The sequence below is a fragment of the Leucoraja erinacea genome, chromosome 6 (assembly GCF_028641065.1).
Source record: "Leucoraja erinacea ecotype New England chromosome 6, Leri_hhj_1, whole genome shotgun sequence".
Taxonomy (NCBI): Eukaryota; Metazoa; Chordata; class Chondrichthyes; order Rajiformes; family Rajidae; genus Leucoraja; species Leucoraja erinaceus.
The window spans coordinates 24286670-24306630 of record NC_073382.1 but is presented as its reverse complement, the minus strand read 5'-3'; the positions used below and the strand labels follow the sequence as shown (position 1 = coordinate 24306630).

The 19961-nt window shown below is 43.0% G+C and overlaps 1 protein-coding gene across 3 annotated transcripts in view; it reads left to right on the top strand.

The window, feature by feature from the left end:
• tbc1d4 (TBC1 domain family, member 4) overlaps nucleotides 1-19961 on the top strand; it is a 216850-nt gene that overhangs the window by 123284 nt on the left and 73605 nt on the right. For 2 of the 3 annotated variants that reach the window (XM_055636726.1, XM_055636727.1), the window contains exons 2-6: nucleotides 4607-5215; nucleotides 8016-8105; nucleotides 12484-12588; nucleotides 16502-16634; nucleotides 19340-19431. In XM_055636726.1, the coding sequence (XP_055492701.1) occupies nucleotides 4607-5215; nucleotides 8016-8105; nucleotides 12484-12588; nucleotides 16502-16634; nucleotides 19340-19431 (1029 nt within the window). Of the gene's footprint in view, nucleotides 1-3465; nucleotides 3596-4606; nucleotides 5216-8015; nucleotides 8106-12483; nucleotides 12589-16501; nucleotides 16635-19339; nucleotides 19432-19961 lie in introns of those variants that run through there. The other variant, XM_055636728.1, reaches the window with a different exon arrangement.

Below are 19961 nucleotides of genomic sequence, written 5' to 3'. Positions count from 1 at the left end.
TTCTATGACTCCAGCAACTGCCCCACCACCGATGTCAGGCTAACTGGTCTATAATTCCCTGTTTTCTCAAAAAGTGTGATAACATTAGCTACCCTCCAATCCACAGGAACTGATCCTGACTCTATAGAACATTGGAAAATTATCACCAATGCATCCACAATTTCTAGTGCCACTTCCTTAAGTACCCTGGGATGGAGACCATCAGGCCCTGGGGATTTATCAGCCTTCAGTCCCATCAATCTATCCAACATCATTTCCTGCCTAATGTGGATTTCCTTCAGTTCGTCTGTCACCCCAGATCCTCTGGCCATTACTATATCAGGAATATTGTTTGTGTCCTCCTTAGTGAAGACGGATCCAAAGTACCTGTTCAACTCATCTGCCATTTTCTTGTTCCCCATAATAAATTCACCTTTTTCGGTCTTCAAGGGTCCAACGTTGGTCTTAATTTATTTTTTCCTCTTCACATACCTAAATAAGCTTTTACTATCCTGCTTTATATTCTTGGCTAGCTTACCTTTGTACCTCATCTTTTCTCCCCGTATTGTCTTTTTGGTTATCTTCTGTTGTTCCTTAAACATTACCCGCTCATTTCCCGCTCATCTTTGCTACATTGTACTTCTTCACTTTAATTTTTATATTGTAGGCGAAGCTGCCATCGCTGATGGTGCCACCCGCTGATCAGTCATATATTTGCCCTCTGGTGATTGTGCAGTGGTAGAATGATTAAAGCAGAGGCTAAACAAGTTGGGTGGAAGCACATGTGTCCATGCCATATACAGTAGCTATATAGTAACGGGAAATTAATTTTCTGAGGAGATTTTGCATTTTTGTAAAAGGCATGGGACAATTGCGGATAGCTTAGGGCAGAGATCTGCTGTGATTTTAATGGATAACAAAAAAATCTCATGGGGCTAAATAATCAAATCTTATCCCTTAGTTTCTTATTTTCAGAGCATGTTCCAGAAAAGAACAACATAATAACAACCAAATCCCCTTCCTTTAATGGTATTTGTCAAAAGTTAAATGTAGGCTGACAAACTAGAATGATTTTCCTTCCCCCTTTTCCATATAATGCCATGGAATTTTACGTCCATGTCAGAAAGGAAGCAAAACGAGGCACCTACATGGTGCAGAACTCCATCAGTAGTGCATTGGATAATGCGGAAATCAATGCCATCACCAATCAATGCTATCACCAATGCTAACTGAATCAATGCTATCACCAAAAAAATGCCAACTCAAGAGACTGCAGTTGCTGGAATCTGGAGGCAATAAACAACCTGTTGGAGGTAGTCAGTGGTTCAAACAGCATCCATAGATAGAGAGAAATGGTTTGACCTTTCGGATCAAAACCCTATATCAGTCATGATGCTGTGTTTCGGCCAAATGTTGACCATTCCTTTCCATGTAGATTCTGTGCAATTTGTTGAGCACCTCCAATAGATTTAATATTTTTTGCATCAGAAAGATGCTACCTTAACCAGTCAATATCCTGAGAGGAACATTAGTGTGCTGGTTGCATCTCTGGCCCTGTGTTTTGACAGGGACCATAAGGCTGAAGCCTGAAAATCAAACCTTTCTGTCCAGGAATGCATGGCACGCTGTCATCTAATGAATTTGTATATTGCAGCCAATAATTCAGGCACATTTCAGTCAATCATTTAATATATTTATTCTATAATATATTTAAGTATTTTTTTTATTTTGGTAGATTTTTTAGTATATTTACATATGCTAACTCATTTGGCTTAAATGTGCAAATTTACTCTCTTCTTACCTGTAAATGAGCTGCATGCAGTGTGCAGAGATAAGAACACTTGCACGTGAAATGTTTAAGATCCAAAAATGTATTGGTCAAAAGCTTATAAATACCTACAGCAGACTAAGTCAGGCTGGGAACTTTTTGGATGAAAGGGTTAGCTGAAGTGTGTGGGGATGTGAAACAACCAATAAATAAAACCTAAGCAATATATTTTCTCTGTTGCTCAGTGCATGAAGGAACAACACACTACGCTTGTGACTTCTCAATCAGCTCTTAACCCATGATGCCAATGATCACGAGCACATTAATGTATTTTACTCTCTCAGCCAGAACAATGCATAGCCTGTCAAGGCTCACTAGTCCATGCTCTGCCAAGTTTGGTTATAAACTTAGAATGTATAAACAAAGAACTGCTGGTTTATACAGTGCTGGGGTAATTCAGTGGGTCAGGCAGCATCTGGAGAAAAGGGATGGGTGAGGTTTCGGGTTGGGAAGTGGGGGGGGGGGGGGGGTTGATTGATACAAATACATCGATAGATGCTCCTGAACACATCATCAGTGATGTAACCTGGGGTCATTGGGTGTTTTGGGTCTTTCACCATCACACACCCTCACCCAGGCGACCCAGCCGTGGCTGATCAGACCACGACTTGTGTTCAGGTGGCATTCGCTCCTCCCCATGGACCTCCTCTCCTGATCCAGAGCCATCTCAAGGCCTTCTATGCTGTCTCTGTGGTGTACTTGATGGCAAGCCAGAACAAATGGCCGAGCAAAGATGGAGCCCATAATGGCCCATTGTTGGCTGGGGTAGTGGTGATGATAAAGAGATACAAGGATGCAAACAGTGGAACTAGTAGGACAACTAGGGTAGGGGTGGGGTGAGTGGAGGGAGGAAATGGAGGGGTTGCTTGATCATCATCCAATAACTCCTGAATTGTGGCTTACTAGAAATTAGAGAAATCATTGTTCATACCGCTGGGTTGTAAGCTGCCCAAATGATATATATTAGGTGCTGTTCCTCCAATTTGCATGTGGCTTCAATCTGACAGTGGAGGAGGCCCAGGACAGATAGGTCAGTATCGGAATGGGAAGAGGAGTTAAAATGTTTCACTCCACTTGTGGGCTTATTAGACCCCCAGTGTCCCATGGTTTTATAATTCTCTGAGGCTCCCTGTGTCCTCTCATGTGGATGTAACAAACGGCGAACTCTTAACTATCCTGACCGAAAATTAGCCGTGAATCAACACCACTAAGCCATATTGTGGGACGTTGCTGTGCAGAAGACGACCAAGGCACTTTGGTTTATAGGTAGTGTCCACACTTTGGAAGTAAGTTAATGGATGATGAAGTGCCTAGTATTTCGCGGAGGCTGTGAAACGTGGCTGGTGAAAATGCTTTCTTTTGAGACACTGGCTGCAACATTTAGTCACCGATGTGAATGTAGCCTTTACACAGTGAGTGGCAATCTCTCTATAAATACAGGCAGACAGAAATGTGGATTGACTTTGTTGAACGGCAAACAGCGCAGGGACCAGGCTTCATTCCTGAGGCTGTGCAGATTTATGTTATTCATTGTAATCGCTTGGAAGTGGAAGCTGAATGACATCATAATTAAGCAGATAACATCTGGAATGTTGCTTTCTTTCCCTTTTCAAATTTGCAACTGCCAAAATACCCTTCCCTGCATTCCCAGCCAGCGAGCCCGCAGAACTGAATCAATCCTGTTCACAGAGAAGTATTTGAACGCAAGATTACCCGTGCATAGTGCTTCATATAACTTCTCCTCTCTGGGTGTTCTCAATGGCTCCACTCTCATATTGGATTAAAAAGGTATCAACTATTTTGTCAATTAGAGCAAACGTGTTTAGCATGTGTTAATGATGTGGTTATTGTTAAGTAATTTGTTTCATTTTTCAGATGATGTGCGGAGGTTAGTGTAATATAGGCCCTTCTTCCCCTCCCCACAAACCCCCACCCCCAGGTCCCTGTTGTCCCAGAGCTGTGAGTTCACAAGAGGGACAAAGGGATATATATTTTCAGAGTCCTTGCATGGTGACAGTATGTCCCAAAGCAATTCATTGGCCATTAATTGAATCTGAAGTGTCTTTTAATTCAGCAATAAAGCCGTTTTCACAGTGCGGTCCTCCCTCAGTGCAGAGTCACAGTGTAGATGGGAGCAAAGGCTGTAAGTCTCTGGTGCACATGGCCTTGAGGGTGAGTGTTTCCATGCTGGGAACTATTGCGTATTACTAAAGTGCTGCAGAGGTGGACCAGTTTGCTTTCTGAATGCTTTAATTTAACTTAATTCACCTTGTCCAGTTTCCAGAATGTTCTATTTTGCGCCTGATTCTAAATGCTTGCAAAAGAGGGAAATATCAATAAAAAGTTCTGTAAACACTCAGCGGGTCCGGCAGCATCCACGGAGAGGAAAACAATGTTTCAGATCAGACTTGAAACAGCTGAACAGAATTTTTAAGGTGCAGGGAAAAGGGGAGAGGGGGAGGATCAGGAGATGGAGGAAACGAGAAATGAGAGAGTGTGGTAGTGGAACAAAGAAATAAGCTAAATATAGGTTGCAAGGACATGCAATCAAGTGTCTGTTGAATTTGAGTTTGAATTTGGAAGTTTGTAATATGCCTGATGGAAAGATGAAGTGTAATTATTGACCTTGGCATCAATAGCACATGAAGCCGAAGTCAGACTGGGAATGGGATGGAGAAGGAAAGTGGCAAGTACTCAGGACGTGACTTGGTATTCTGCAAGGCAGTTTGGCTAATTTACATTTGGACTCCATTTAACATTGGGGATTTCTAACGGCTTTTTTTATTTCTGTTTCTCCAGGTTCCTGATGTCATCAGCAGCATCCGGCAGGTGTCCAAGGCCTCCCTAAAAGGGGACACAAAGTCACGGCAAGTCGGCGACGATGCCTTTTACAACTCGCAGAAGTACGAGGTGCTGTACTGCGGTAAAGTGTTGGTGACGCACAAGAAGGCCCCTTCCACCCTCATCGACGACTGCATCGAGAAGTTTGCCCTGCACCAGCGGGAGAGGGAGCAGCTGAAGCTGCTGAACGAGGACCCCCCCATCGACGACCCTTCCGCTGGGCAGGAAGAGGGAGACGGTGGAGGGGAGGGCGAGCTCCTTTGCGACGTCGCCGATGAGGAGGAGACGGTCAACACCAACCTGGGTTTCACAAATCTGCCGTCGGGCGGCGGCAGCCTGGGCGAGCTGTCGAGCCCGTGCTCGGTGCTGACTGAGCCGGGCCTGGCAGACATGCCATTCGAGGACGAGCAGGCCGAGTTCCGCTCTCGGTGCAACAGCGTCGCCAGTATCCGGCCCAGGAAGGTGCCCGACCTCGCTGCTAAAGCACCATCCAGGCGCCGTCACGCCAGTGCCCCGAGTCCCGTTCAACCCTCTGACACAGAGAAAAATAGGACAATGTTATTTCAGGTACGTTGGTGTGTTCATTAGTTCTACATGCCCTACGCATTAAATACTGAAAGAGTTTGCATGTTCTCCCTGTGACCGCATGGGTTTCCTCCAGTTTCCTCCCACATCCCAAAAAACGTGCAATTTGTATGTTTATTGGACTGTAAAAGTTGCCCATGAGTGTGTAGGGAGTGGATGAGAAAGTGGGACAACACAGGATTGGTGTCAGCGGCTGGTCGATGGTCAGCGTGGATTTGGTCTGCTGAAGGGTCCGTTTCCATGCTGTATCTCTAAACTAAACTAAAGATAACAAAATAGTTAACTTTGGCAATGTGGAAGTAAGGTTTGTTAACTCTACTGCTAGAGAGGCTGGGGTTCAGCAGGAGATGGTAGCTGCATTGATAGTTATTGTGTTCATTGGCATTCCTCTTTGCTGAAGCTGGAGGAAGGACTGTAAAAATCTACTTCTGGTGAGGTTGAGACTCAATGAGAGATGGCAGCTGTGTTGACAATGTTCATTGGCATTTAACTTCATTCACAATGAACCCACACGCTGACTCGCTGATTGTTTTTTGTTTGTCCTGTCTCTGACTTTTGGAGCATTTGCGTTGTCACTCAGATTAGCCTGGGAGCAAATTGCACGTTTGGGTCGCTGCTAGAGGGAGGAGAGATGATTTTGGTCAGCCAGTTGTTACCGTTAGAATGCACTTCCTGAAATGGACTTAAGAACGGAAATTTGTTATTTATTTAGAAAGGAAATATTTTCTGAGATTTGGGGAAATTGAAGTTTTCTTCTTCAAAGAAGTACACTGATCTGTCTTGGGTTGTATGACTAATATTACTGGATGTGTTTAGATTTAACACGTTGTTTAACTATCAAATGCTAACATCCTCTATAATCATAGAGGCTTGATATGCAGTGTCTGTGGGTTATCTTTGTGATATATGTGCATCAATGGTAAGAGGAGGCTATTTTGTTTGAACAACCATGTTTTTATGGTCCAGAATGCTTTATCTGAAAGGGTGAAGGGAATAGTTTAATCAGTTGGTTTCAAATAGATTTTGAAGAATGCATCTGCTATGCCAGCACAGAACAGAGAAGTTGGTGATAAATACAAGGATTGTGTCTTTGTGATGAAGCCCTTACATTGGCAATCAAGGTAATTGAAAGCTGCTCATTGAACGGTTGTTAGGTAGTTCATCCAAATCCCACTCTTTTACCAGCATAATCAATAACTCATAATGACAATTACTAGTAACAAATAATTAGTCTTGAAAATCTCCATTACCAAAAGGCTGCACTTCCCTTAAAGAAGGAATGACCTCTGGTGCAAAGATTATACTGTATAGTGCTGAAATAATTTGAACTGCCTATTTGCTTGAACCCACTAGTTTGAACTCACTATTGTTTAAACTCTTCATTCCCTTTTTCTCTCCTTCAACGGTCTTGTTTTTTTTCATGTCTCAACCTCTCTCTTTGGAAGTGAGCCCCGCATTCTGAGTTAATAAGTTTCCTGTGAATTTCCAATTGGATTTCCTGGTATATGGCAAATTGTTTTGTTTTTTAAAAGATCCTGTTATACTGTGAACTTTTATTTCTTTTGCGTCACTTTCTTAAATTTTGCCTAGAGGGTTTCAATACAATACTTTTCTTCATTGCTTTCGGTTAGTAGGGTGAAGCTTGTTGCCTCCCGTGTCTTGTCACCTTTTAGATTTCCCGGGTCAGATTCGTGGAGAAGGGCTGCCAATAACAGGTAAACCTCAGAGCCTCTCCCCCTCAATGGTTGGAGCTGTGCTTAAAGCACTGTGAAATATCTCAAACTGGTCTGGTCCAGTCAGCAATGCTCGTCCCTTGAAAAAGCCTCCAGCTATTGAACACATTGCTGGCTTTACTCAGCTCTTAATATAGGCAGCACCAAGTTAGTGAGCTGCCTGCATTAATGAATGGACATGACTTAATCAGACCTCACAGTCCGGGAGATCATCCATTGCCGGTCCCGTTTTGTTCTGGCCATTTCTTACCTCCCCTCCCCTCCCCTCCCCTCCACTTTCAGTCTGAAGAAGGGTCCCGTCCCGAAGCATTACCTATCCTTTTTTTCCCAGAGATGCTGCTGATCCACTGAGTTACTTCTGCACTTTGTGTCTATCTCACAGTCCTGATACTGTTTTGGGGAAACATTTAACAGCTAATTTAGACATCCATAAAGCAATAATTAATACAAATAAAAATAACAACATTTATATATTATGTTATTGTAGCTAGAATGTAGGAATCTGTGGAGTTTGCATGTTCTCACCGTGGGCATGTCTGTTACCTCCAGATATCCCAGGGTTCTTTCTCCTACATCCTAATGATATACAGGTTGGTAATTCAATTAGCCACTTTTAATTTGAATCTGAGGGAAGTTGATTAAAATGTGGCTAGAGAAAATGGGATATGTGTCAATCTGAATGGGTGTTTGATAGCTCAGACTCAGTGTGCCGGAGCGCCTCTCCCCACTATCTCCCATTGAAGGGGAACTGAGGGCGGAAACTTTCACATGAAGAGTGGAGGAGGGGGGTTACTGGAAGCAAGAAAAGACCAGGACAGATTATTGTTTTGTTTACAGTTCAGTGATAATTGGGAATACCTGTGTGCTCTCGTTAATCCTCTATTGCAAGAACATATTTCCCTCATCACATATATTTTAGTCACAGAGCATATTTACTTGCACCTTACTGCAGGATACTGCATTCATCGTGTTAGGATTCTTAACAGTGTATGAAAAACAGACTGTTTGTCTTGCTTTCAATGAAATAATCCCCATCTTCTCTCTTGAAGGTTGGTAGGTTTGAAGTTAACCTCATCAGTCCTGACACCAAATCAGTTGTACTTGAAAAGAATTTCAAGACAATTTCATCCTGTTCTCAGGTTTGTGGTTACTTAGCTTTTCCAATGTTTTACATTGCTTTTGATTTAGATACTGCTTAAGTAGAGTTTTGATGCTGTTGTTACTACCTTTTAAGGAACTGTGATATTAAAGACAGAGAATGCTGTAAATCCACAATAGATCATACAGTGACCATGGAGAGAGAAGCTGAGTTGACGTCGAAAATGGGAAAAACTAGTTAATCAAAGAATTGGGGTACACAAAATGTGCGGGACGAGGAGAGAACAAAACGATAGGTCTGTGATGACTGCAGGTTGGAAACCAGAAGAAAGAAAGCCATGAGTTCATAATTCAGAGAAACAGAATTAGTTCACTCAGTCCATCAAGTCTACTCCACAATTCAATTTTGGCAGGTCTATATTTTCCTTTCAATCCAATAGTCTTTGCTAATCAAGAATCTATCAAACTCCACTTTAAAAATACCCAAAGATTTAACCTCCACAGTCGTTTGTGGCAATGAATGTCACAGATTCACCACTATCTGCCTAAAGAAATTCCTCCTAATTTCTATTCTAAACATAGAAACATAGAAACATAGAAATTAGGTGCAGGAATAGGCCATTCGGCCCTTCGAGCCTGCACCGCCATTCAATATGATCGTGGCTGATCATCCAACTCAGTATCCCGTACCTGCCTTCTCTCCATACCCCCTGATCCCCTTAGCCACAAGGGCCACATCTAACTCCCTCTTAAATATAGCCAATGAACTGGCCTCAACTACCCTCTGTGGCAGAGAGTTCCAGAGATTCACCACTCTCTGTGTGAAAAAAGTTCTTCTCATCTCGGTTTTAAAGGATTTCCCCCTTATCCTTAAGCTGTGACCCCTTGTCCTGGACTTCCCCAACATCGGGAACAATCTTCCTGCATCTAGCCTGTCCAACCCCTTAAGAATTTTGTAAGTTTCTATAAGATCCCCTCTCAATCTTCTAAATTCTAGAGAGTATAAACCAAGTCTATCCAGTCTTTCTTCATAAGACAGTCCTGACATCCCAGGAATCAGTCTGGTGAACCGTCTCTGCACTCCCTCTATGGCAATAATGTCCTTCCTCAGATTTGGAGACCAAAACTGTACGCAATACTCCAGGTGTGGTCTCACCAAGACCCTGTACAACTGCAGTAGAACCTCCCTGCTCCTATACTCAAATCCTTTTGCAATGAAAGCTAACATACCATTCGCTTTCTTTACTGCCTGCTGCACCTGCATGCCTACCTTCAATGACTGGTGTACCATGACACCCAGGTCTCGCTGCACCTCCCCCTTTAACAATCGGCCACCATTTAGATAATAAAGTATCTAACACTGTTAAGTATGTCCTTTAGATAAATTAACATTGTAAGATCTTGTGTAAGGGTTCAGTCAGACATTATGGTTAAAAGCACAGTTTCCAAGTACTCTAGTTACTTCTTAAAAGTTGTGAGAGTTCCTGTTTCCATTACCCCCTCAGCCTCCTCGTGCCTAAACCAAATTGTATTGTATTGTATTCAATTTATTCTGGTCAAGGCTGCAGTGTGAGTGGAAGGCATTCTCTATTTTTCATAGAGAAATGTATGGAGCAGAGATAGACCAAATGGTTTATCTCCCTCTTGTCCCATCTACACTAGTCCCACCTGCCTGTGTTTGGCTCATATCCTGCTAAACCTATGTACCTGTCCAAATGTTTATTAAAACGTTATGATGATCCCTGCCTCAACTACCTTATCTGGCAGTTCATTCCATATCCACCTCTCTTTGTGTAAAAAAGTTGCCTCTCAAGTTCCTATTAAATCTTTCCCTCTCACCTTAAACCGATGTTGTTGTGTTCTCGGCTTCCCCACTCTGGGTAAATGTTCTATACATTTATCCTATCTATTCCCTTTATTATCTTATGCACTATAAGATCACCCCTCATCTTCCGGTGCTCCAACGAAGAAAGTCCTAGCCTGCTCAACCTCTCCCGATAGCTCAGGCCCTCAAGTCCTGACAACATCCTTGTAAATCTTCTTTGCACCCTTTCCAGCTCTGAACATCTTTCCTATAACAGAGTGACCAAAATTGAACACAACACTCGAAATGTGCCCTCGTCAATGCCTTGTACAACTGTAACATAGCCTGCTAACTCAATACTCTGACTGATGAAGGCCAATATGTTGAAAGTCTTCTTGACCACCCTATCAACCTGTGATGCCACTGTTTGCTATTTGCTTGAAAAATGCTGGTTAAGTATTGGAATCATCCCTCAGCACAGTGGCTGTATGGTAAATTGAGTAGCCTCTTTATTTTTTCCGCATAAGGCCTTCTGATAAATCTTACTCGTATTGTGCAGTTGCAAACCTTCCAGTATGATCTGGAGACCCTGAAGATTAAAGAATTTCATTTAGTTTATTGTCATGTGTACCGAGGTACAGTGAAAAGCTTGTAGATAGACACAAAATGCTGGTATAAATCAGCGGGAAAGGCAGCATCTCTGGAGAGAAGGAATGGGTGACATTTTTGGTCGAGACCCTTCTTCAGAGATGCAGAGAGAAAGCTTGTGTTGTGTGCTAACCAGTCAGCAGTAAGACAATACATAACTAAACAAATAAATGAGCCATCCACAGTGTACAGACACATGATAAAGGGAATAACATTTAGTGTAAGATAAAGTTCAATAGTCTTATTAAAAATAGTCAGAGGGTCTCCAATGATGTCGCAAAAACATAATTTCATTGTTTCTTTTTTAAAACATTTTTAATTTAATTATGAATTTCAGTCACAAAAATGGAGTAAAGGATGTTAGACTCATTCCACGAGATAAAGAAATCTGAGACAATTTGCCAGTCATTAGGAAATAAAAGTATGCCTTGTGATGATGGAGATGTACGATGCACAATGGTAGGAGTATGGAAGTCTGTCACCAGTGGTGTGCCAAAGGGACCTTATGACTTATGACCTTATGTCCAGTGTTGGGTTTGAAAGTTTGCAGATTACCCCAAAATTGGCTGTACAGTGCACAATGAGGAGGGCAATCTAAGTTTATAAAAGGATCTGGATCAACTAGGGAAGTGGGCCAAGGAACAGCAGACTGATGTTAACTCTGACAAGTGTGAGGTGGTGCTTTTTGATGTCAAAGCAGAACAGGTTTTCCAAAGTGAATAACAACTATTGTAGAGCAGGGAGAACCTCGGATTACAGGTACAAAGATATCTGAAAGATACGACACAGATGGACAGGTGGTGAAGCAGGCATTTGCTATGTGGACCTTCATCGTTAAGGGTTTTGAGCACACGAGTTGGAACGTCTTGGCACAGCTAAACAGGGTGTTGGTGAGGCCACATTTGGTCATCCTGCTATAGAAATTATGCTGGAAAGGGTGCAGAAAAATTCACCGGGAAGTATTGGGAGTCATGGGTTTGAGCTATAAAGGGGATTTAGTTCCCTGGGGTATAGGAAACTGAGGGGTGACTTTATAGAGGTATACAAAATCATGAGCCGCATTATCTATCACAGTGATCACAGTCTTTCTCCATGGGTAGGGGAGTTCAGAACAAGACGGCATGGGTGAAAGCAAATAGGGGAAAGATTTAAAAAAGACCCGCGGGCAGTTTCCTCGTGGACAGGATGATGCATTTATGGAACAAGCTGCCAGAAAAAACTTGTTGAAATGGCTGCAATGTTGATGTTTAATAAAAATTAGGAGAGGTAGATAGGAAAGCTTTCAAGGGATATGGATCAAATGTAAGCAAATGGGACTAGCTCAGCTCTCAAACTTGGATGGCATGAATAATTTAGGCCAAAATTCCAGTTTCTGTGCTGTACGGCTTGATAAAATTATTTGAACGCTTGAAAGAATTGACAGTTTGAAATGTTATAAATGAAGGTGTCAGCAATTTAACATGCATTAACTGGGTTATTCGTAACCTAATTTGAATTAACAGTTAAATAAGAGAATAGTTTTTAGCTTAGAATGGAGCTAGTTCCAAGCCCAGGTACCTTATCAATAACATTGACCAATAGTCTGTAAGTGATTAAGAAGGAACTGCAGATGCTGGAGAATCGAAGGTACACAAAAAAGCTGGAGAAACTCAGCGGGTGCAGCAGCATCTATGGAGCTCCATAGATGCTGCTGCACCCGCTGAGTCTGTAAGTGATGTTCAGTTGTACAGTGTCCGAGTTTATCCAGAGATGGGTGACAAACGAAGGTGCTACCAACCAGAAATTTTCATTCTCCACATTTGCTGCTTGGCCAGCTGTGTATTTCCAAAACGTTCTGTTTTATTGTTATAGATTTCCATCATTACAATGTTTTGCTTTTGGGGAGGATCTAATTTCCTAGTTTTGCCTGACAAATCAATGATTACACAGTTGTATGTAATCACTCTCTTTTAACTGTCTCCTTACAGGGTATAAAGCACGTCGACCATTTTGGGTTCATCTGTCGGGAGAGTGTTGAACCTGGTCTGAGTCAATACGTATGTTACGTGTTTCAGTGTGCCAATGAGTCACTGGTAAGTTCCTGCTGTACAGAGTAATTGTAGGTCCTCTTCACTGCAGATTGGACCAACAACCACTTGCTGTTTTAGTCCATCTGTGGCCATTAGCACAGCGTACCAGGATTAATTTGACGAGGTTACTGTGCTCTTCATGACTACTTAAAGAATGTAAGGCACTGTTATGTTCAATGTTACGAGGGCGTTTCAGTTATGCTAAATGGATAGAATGTATTTATTTATTTTAAAGGATAGGGCAGACTTGAAAATGGTTTTCGATGGAATTTCACCCTAGTCTTTGTCTAAACTAACATTGAAATAATGAATACGTTGTACTCCACGTCTGCCATTCAGTTCGATTGAAAGTTGTAAGTGACTACTTGTGGCTGCAACCTCAATTGCTTCTCCAGATTCCCGAGCACAACAGATGCACCAATGCAACATTTAAGTTGTGTTGCTTTGCCGAAGGTGCCAGAGACCTGTGCCCAATTCTAACCTCAGTTGCTGTGTTTTGAAAGCAATAATAAAATAAGGATGGGTGTAGTACTTCAGTGGGAAGCGGGGTCATTCCTGCTAGGCTGGCCAACCTTTATCTCTCAGTCAACATCACTAAAAGGGATTCATCTGAACAGTAAAGGGCCTGTCCCACTTGGCCGTCATTTGCGCGGCATTTACGCAACCTACAAAAATGTGGTTGTTGCGTTGTGACGCACGGGTAGCATGTGGGGAGGGCGGGACGGGCGCATGGAGAGGCGTGGAGGAGTGTGGAGATGGGCGCGGTATCGCACGGCACTCCAGGATTTTGTGCTGCATGAAATTCTCGCGCGCCACCTGCATGATGTATCGCGTACGCACGCTGTCGCACCTGCGTGATGTATCACGTACGCACGCTGTCGCATTGGGTACGCCCGCTGACGCATTGTTATTCTAATGAAGTCACACGCACCACACGGCATGATGACGTGTGATTTGAGCACGACGTCGCGCGTAATGACGCATCGACCTATTTTACATATGACGCGTAAGTGTGGCAAAAATGACGGCCAAGTGGGACAGGCCCTTAACACATCGTGCTTTGTATAAATTGGCTGCCACAAATCCCAGTGTTGTAATGCAATTGCACTTCAAGAAGGTAATTGGCTTTCATGTGTTTTATGACATCCTGAAAGGAATATGAACACGTCTACACAAATGCAAGGCTTACTCTCTGAATTACTACCTCCAAGTTGTTATTATGTAATTGATTTTGCTCATTCCTTTTGGAAATGTATTTTCATACGTCTTCTCACCATTAACACCTGACCCATTTCCTCTGATGTTGCTAGCAGTAATATGAAAATCTTCATGATGGAGTCCCTGTATGGGTTTTGAAATTATGCATCAATTAACTGGCCACAGTTTTCATGGATATCTTTAACCTGTCACTTTAATTTTCCCATCCCCATCTGTTTTAAGAAAACTTCCATTATTCCACTCCCAAAGAAAAGTAAAGAGACCTATCTCAATGACTACTGCCCAATAGTTTTATCATCGACCATACTAAAGTGGAGTAAAATAATGATAATAATGATAATAGTCCAGATATGCAATCAGCCTTATGGGGAATCTAGACCTCTTGCAATTTACATAAAGGAAAGATATAATGCACCATATGAGCCCTGGTTCACCTTGACAACAAGAACATCTATGTCAGAATGCTATTCATTCACTACACCTAAGCCTTCAATACCATAATACCAAATAAGCTCAACTCAGAACTTCTGGACTTTGGCCTTGGCGTCTCCATCTGCAACTGTTTCCAAATTTCTAACCGGCAGACATCAATTGGATAGAATTGGTCAATGACATTTCCTCCACCCTGACCCTCAGCTCTGGTGCCCCTCAAGATTGTGTGCTCAGTCCCTTGCAATATTCCCTGTACAACCATGACAGTCTGGCCAACCTAATCTTTCAGTTTGCCAATGATACCACTGTTGGTGGCTGAATCAATAACAACAATGAAACAGGGTATAGGAAAGAGATTGGGAACCTGTGTCATGATGTCAGAACCATAACCTAGCCCTTAATATCAGCAAGATGAAAGTGTTAATTGTAAATCTAAGCGAGTGGATCGGAGGGGGTGGTGCAGGTTAGAGTGGAAGATGGAGGAGAGGTGATCTCACATCTGTCCCCCATCAATAATGCCGCTGTAAGATTGCTGACAGCTTCACGTTCCTGGGCATCCACGTGACCAGCAACCTAACACACTAATGCAGCGATCACGAAAGCACAGCAGCATGTGTACTTGCTTTCGTAGGCAACTGAGATGTCCCAGCATGTCATCAAGGATCCACTCTAACCTTTAGTTTAGATGCTCTATAGAAAGGGTTCTGATGGATTGCATCTGAGCCTGGTATGGCAAGTACAATAAACCATAGTTTTAACAGAACCCTTTAAAACAGATTTTGGTTATAGCGGACTGACCTGCCAATGCCAATCCGGCTCGTACTGCCTCCCCAGCCCCGGCTTCCAATGCCACCCCTGGTTTGCAAGGTGGGCCAGTGAGTCCTTCTTCACCCACCGCATGGTCCAGTTAAGGATTCTAAAGGGGCTATTACTGTAGCCACTGGGCACAGCGCTTTCTTTAGGCCATTGCCACCATCGGGACGTGCTCGGTCACCTTGGGGTTCCCTCCCCTCTCACCAGCTACTGCTTCTTTCTGTTGCCCATCGCTTCGTCCATTTGGCCTATCCTTTTGTATATTAACCATCATCTGCAGTTCTGTGTTTCAACTACATACTATGACAATATTTACTCAGCAGACAATCGGCAATAATGGTCAGCATCTATGAGGGTTTAATGTACTTTGCTCTCCAACACCTGAACCTGCGGAGAATAAACACAGCCCATTCCATCATAGGCATGTCACTTTCCTTTCATCCACTCCATTTTCACAGACGTGGCTTCAAAAATGACTATCCTGGCCATTCCCTTTTCTCTCTTCTTGTAGAAGATACAGGAACTTGAAAGCCCAGCCATCCAGACTTAAGCACAACTTCTTCCCCACTGCTATCAGACTCCTGAACCCCCTTCACAGAGGTGCAGCAATGTCCCACTTGGCCATCATTCGCGCGCCATTTACGGGACCTGTTAGCGTGTGAGTAGCGTGTGGGTAGCGCGTGGGTAGTGCAGGACGGGCGCATGGAGTGCTGTGGAGGAGTGTGGAGTTTCGACTTGAATGAAATCTTCGCGCGCCACTGGCCTGTCATGTAACTGACGGCCAAAGTGGGACAGACCCAAGACTCTAGAGCGGCGCAACGTCTCACCTCCAACAGCAGCAGAAGCAGGCAAACAATCGCCGAGCTCGGCCTGGTGCTCACGGCCGTTACGGATCCGGATTCGCACCCAGAGTGGGGCCAAGACGATTGGTGATAAGACACAAAATGCAGGAGCAACTCAGCGGGACCGGCAGCATCTCTGGAGAGAAGCAATGTGTGACGTTTCAGGTCGAGACCCTTCTTCAGACTGAAGAAGAGACTCGACCCGAAACATCACCCATTACTTCTCTCCAGAGATGCTGCCGGGCCCGCTGAGTTACTCCTGCATTTTGTGTCTATCTTCAAATGACGTCACGTGTTCCAGACGGCTGTGCGGGCGCATGATGACGCGCGTGACCGTCGCGTTTCACTGACTACCGGCCTGTCGCGTAAATGACGACCAAGTGGGACAGGCCCTTTACTCTTAACTCTACCTCATTAGGATGTGGCGTTATTGCACCTCATGCATTTTATTGCATTACTTTGAATTGCACTGCATTATTTGCACCATTCTGCTGCTTGTAAACCTATGTAAACAGGTTGCTGTTATCAGTATAATTATATTCAATTATTGGATTTCTTTCTCGAACGGTTGGATTTGTGAAATGATACATTTGAACTTTGCCCTTTGACAGGTGGATGAAGTCATGCTGACCTTGAAGCAGGCGTTCAGCACTGCTGCTGCACTGCAGAATGCCAAGACTCAGATTAAACTGTGTGAGGCCTGCCCTATGCATTACCTGCATAAACTCTGTGAGCGGATTGAAGGTAAATACAAGCCGCAGGCCAGTTACATCTTAATTCCAACTGATTCTACAAGGATTTAGAACATAATCCAATACTCGCATCAAATGGCTCTGAATTGTAAAGATTGTGATTCTTTCATTTAAGGCCCCTTTTTCTGACACTTCCAAAATTAGGGAATAACCAGGTGGCACAGTGGCACAGCTGGTAGAGCTATTGTCTCGCCGTGCCAGAGGCACAGGTTCAATCCTGACCTTGTGCACTATCTGTATAGAATTTACAAGTTCTCATTGTGACCATATGGGCTCATTCTGGATGCTCTGATTTCTTCCCACATCCCAAAGAAATGTGGGCTATTTAACCATTGTAAATTGCTCTGAGTGTATGTGAATGAAAAATCTGGAAGGTTGATGACAATTATTGGTGATTATTGGCGATTATTTTAAAAAAGATCAATGTAGGATAAGTGTAAATGGGTGGTTGATGCTTGACATGGTGTCAGTGGGTCAAAGGGCCAGTATCCATGCTGTATGGTCCTCTGACACTGTGATGCTACACCATTCAGTTGGTTCACACCACTGCTGGGATTTCCAACCTGGCACTGTGTATTAGCAATCTCCAGACACATGTGGTGGGGTTCAGAGGTGAATTTAATGTGCCCAAGCCATACAAAACCATCCTCCAGCATTTATGGCACGGTGCGTACTGAACAGGTTACTTTGTTTTGGACCTTTCCTCCCCAGGATTGCAAAAGGAAGCTGCTGGGTGTGCCTTGGTGTGATTGGAGTGTATTGTCTCAGATGTGATCGGCTGAGGTGGGCATTAGGGGTCCTGTGAAACTCTTGGGCAAAAGCTCCAGGGAATTACGCTAGAGCCCGTGAGAATTTCACTCCATTCTCAAATTTGCTGTGTTGAAATTGACTATTTGTCGAATAAACACACAAAAAAAATCCAAAAACGAAGGGGTTTATGAAGGTCTGAATGTGTTGAGTGTTTTATTAATACGAACTCTTTTTGGGAGGAAGCAATTTTTAGTACTCATTTGCCATAGATGATGAGCTATTAAATGTGAGTTTGAACTGGCACAGGTCTGCACGAAATTCAATCTCGGAGAAACGAATCTCCTGTTTTGATTGGTTGTCCATCCACTATCTTAAACTTCTACTTCCTCCACCACGAAAGAACAAATACCTGTAGTGGGATTTCCACCGTGGTTTAATTTTGTTGCGAATGGGCAGATTTTATTGATCAAATGCAAGCAGAGATGTAGGTCAGCTGTCTAATTTAATGACAGAAGAGCCCAGAGGATTTGAATTCACCGAATGCATTCCTAGAAGGCACAGTGCAGAGGGGAAGGAACCTGGACCAGAAAACTAGCAGTGTCCACAAGATTTACTGAGCCACTAGATTACTAAATATTTACAATATTAAGCACATGATAGCATACTGGAAATAAAAATTTCCAGCATTTCATTCTGAGCAGTGAGTGGGAAAATCATATAAAACTTTTTGTTGTGATAAATTATATTTTGTGGATTACATTTCAATATTTACACTGCCTGTGGGCAATGAAATGGTTTCACAGCATGTCATTGTTGACTCAATGGCCTTGCCAGCATTTATTGCTGACTCCTGGTTGCCCAGGGGGATGGCTTCTTCTTGAATTATCTGAACGACTGCAACCCGTTCATAGAAAAGGATTTGAGTATAGGAGCAGGGAGGTTCTACTGCAGTTGTACAGAGTCTTGGTGAGACCACACCTGGAGTATTGCATACAATTTTGGTCTCCTAATGTGAGGAAAGACATTGTTGCCATAGAGGGAGTACAGAGAAGGTTCACCAGACTGATTCCTGGGATGTCAGGACTTTCATATGAAGAAAGACTGGATAGACTCGGTTTTTCCTCGCTAGAATTTAGAAGATTGAGGGGGGATCTTATTGAAACATAAAATTCTTAAGGGGTTGGACAGGCTAGATGCAGGAAGATTGTTCCCGATGTTAGGGAAGTCTAGAACAAGGGGTCACAGTTTAAGGATAAGGGGGAAATCTTTTAGGACTGAGATGAGGAAAACATTTTTCAGAGTGGTGAATCTCTGGAATTCTCTGCCACAGAAGGTAGTTGAGGCCAGTTCATTGGCTATATTTAAGAGGGAGTTAGATGTGGCCCTTGTGGCTAAAGGGATCAGGGGGTATGGAGAGAAGGCAGGTATAGGATACCGAGTTGGATGATCAGCCATGATCATATTGAATGGCGGTGCAGGCTCGAAGGGCCGAATGGCATACTCCTGTACCTATTTTCTATGTTTCTATGTAACCCATGTGTTGAAAGGAATTCCACTGTGCTTATAATTCAGGAGTTCCAAGCTGTTAGCCCAGCAACAGTTAAGTAATTGCAATATATTGCCCTAGTATTATGGTTGGAAAGGAACTTGGGTGCAGAGGTACTTTTCGTGACATGACAGCCTATCTCCCGGCTGCGAGACCATCATGAGTTTGCGAGGTGCTGTTAAATAAGTCTTGGTGATTTGGAGTCCATCTTGTAGATGGTACTGCAGCAGCTTCAGGCACTTGTACCAAGCAGAGATGTTGCAGAGTAGTTTTAATACCATAGTATGACTCTCAGTCAAAAGCAGATGTCGGTCAATACGTTAGTCAAAAACACCAGCACAAATTGTGGCATGTTATGGCAATTAATAGGAGAATTGATCAATGTTCCTCTGTTTCTCTAGGTCTCTATCCACCAAGAGCCAAGCTTGCGATTCAGAGGCATGTGTCTCTTCTGAGTGACAATGAGCAGGCTGATATTTTTGAACGTGTGCAGGTAACAATACATAGTCTCCCCTGCCTGCAACACAATCTTATAAAATCAAAAATTGATTAAAGGAAATGCTGATAAATGTGAATCATAAACGATCAATTAAAATTTTGGAAGGATTAAACGGAAATGTCTAATAAGAGTTTGAAGTAATCTAAATTAATTATGAGGATGTTTGCCTATTTTGAAAAGTCATTGCTTGCATTCAAGAGTCATTGAGGGCTCTCAGGTAAATATGCTTAATGCAAATATCCTTAACATGGGTGACCTGTCCTTCTTCAATGATGGCTCCAAGCTTTTCCCAGTACAATAATTGGTGGAGATTTTATACTGGTCCCATTTGCCTCAATTAAGCATTGGGGTTGCTTGAAGTGAGATGACAAAGATATTAAAGAAAGAAGCCAATAAGAACTTGGTTGTTGTTTTGTGGAATCCAGAAGGATATGACTTCACATTGTAATTCAATCCACACAGATCCTATTCCACAAGTGATCAACTCTAAATGGGGGCTGTCACTAATGCAGGTCAACACCCTG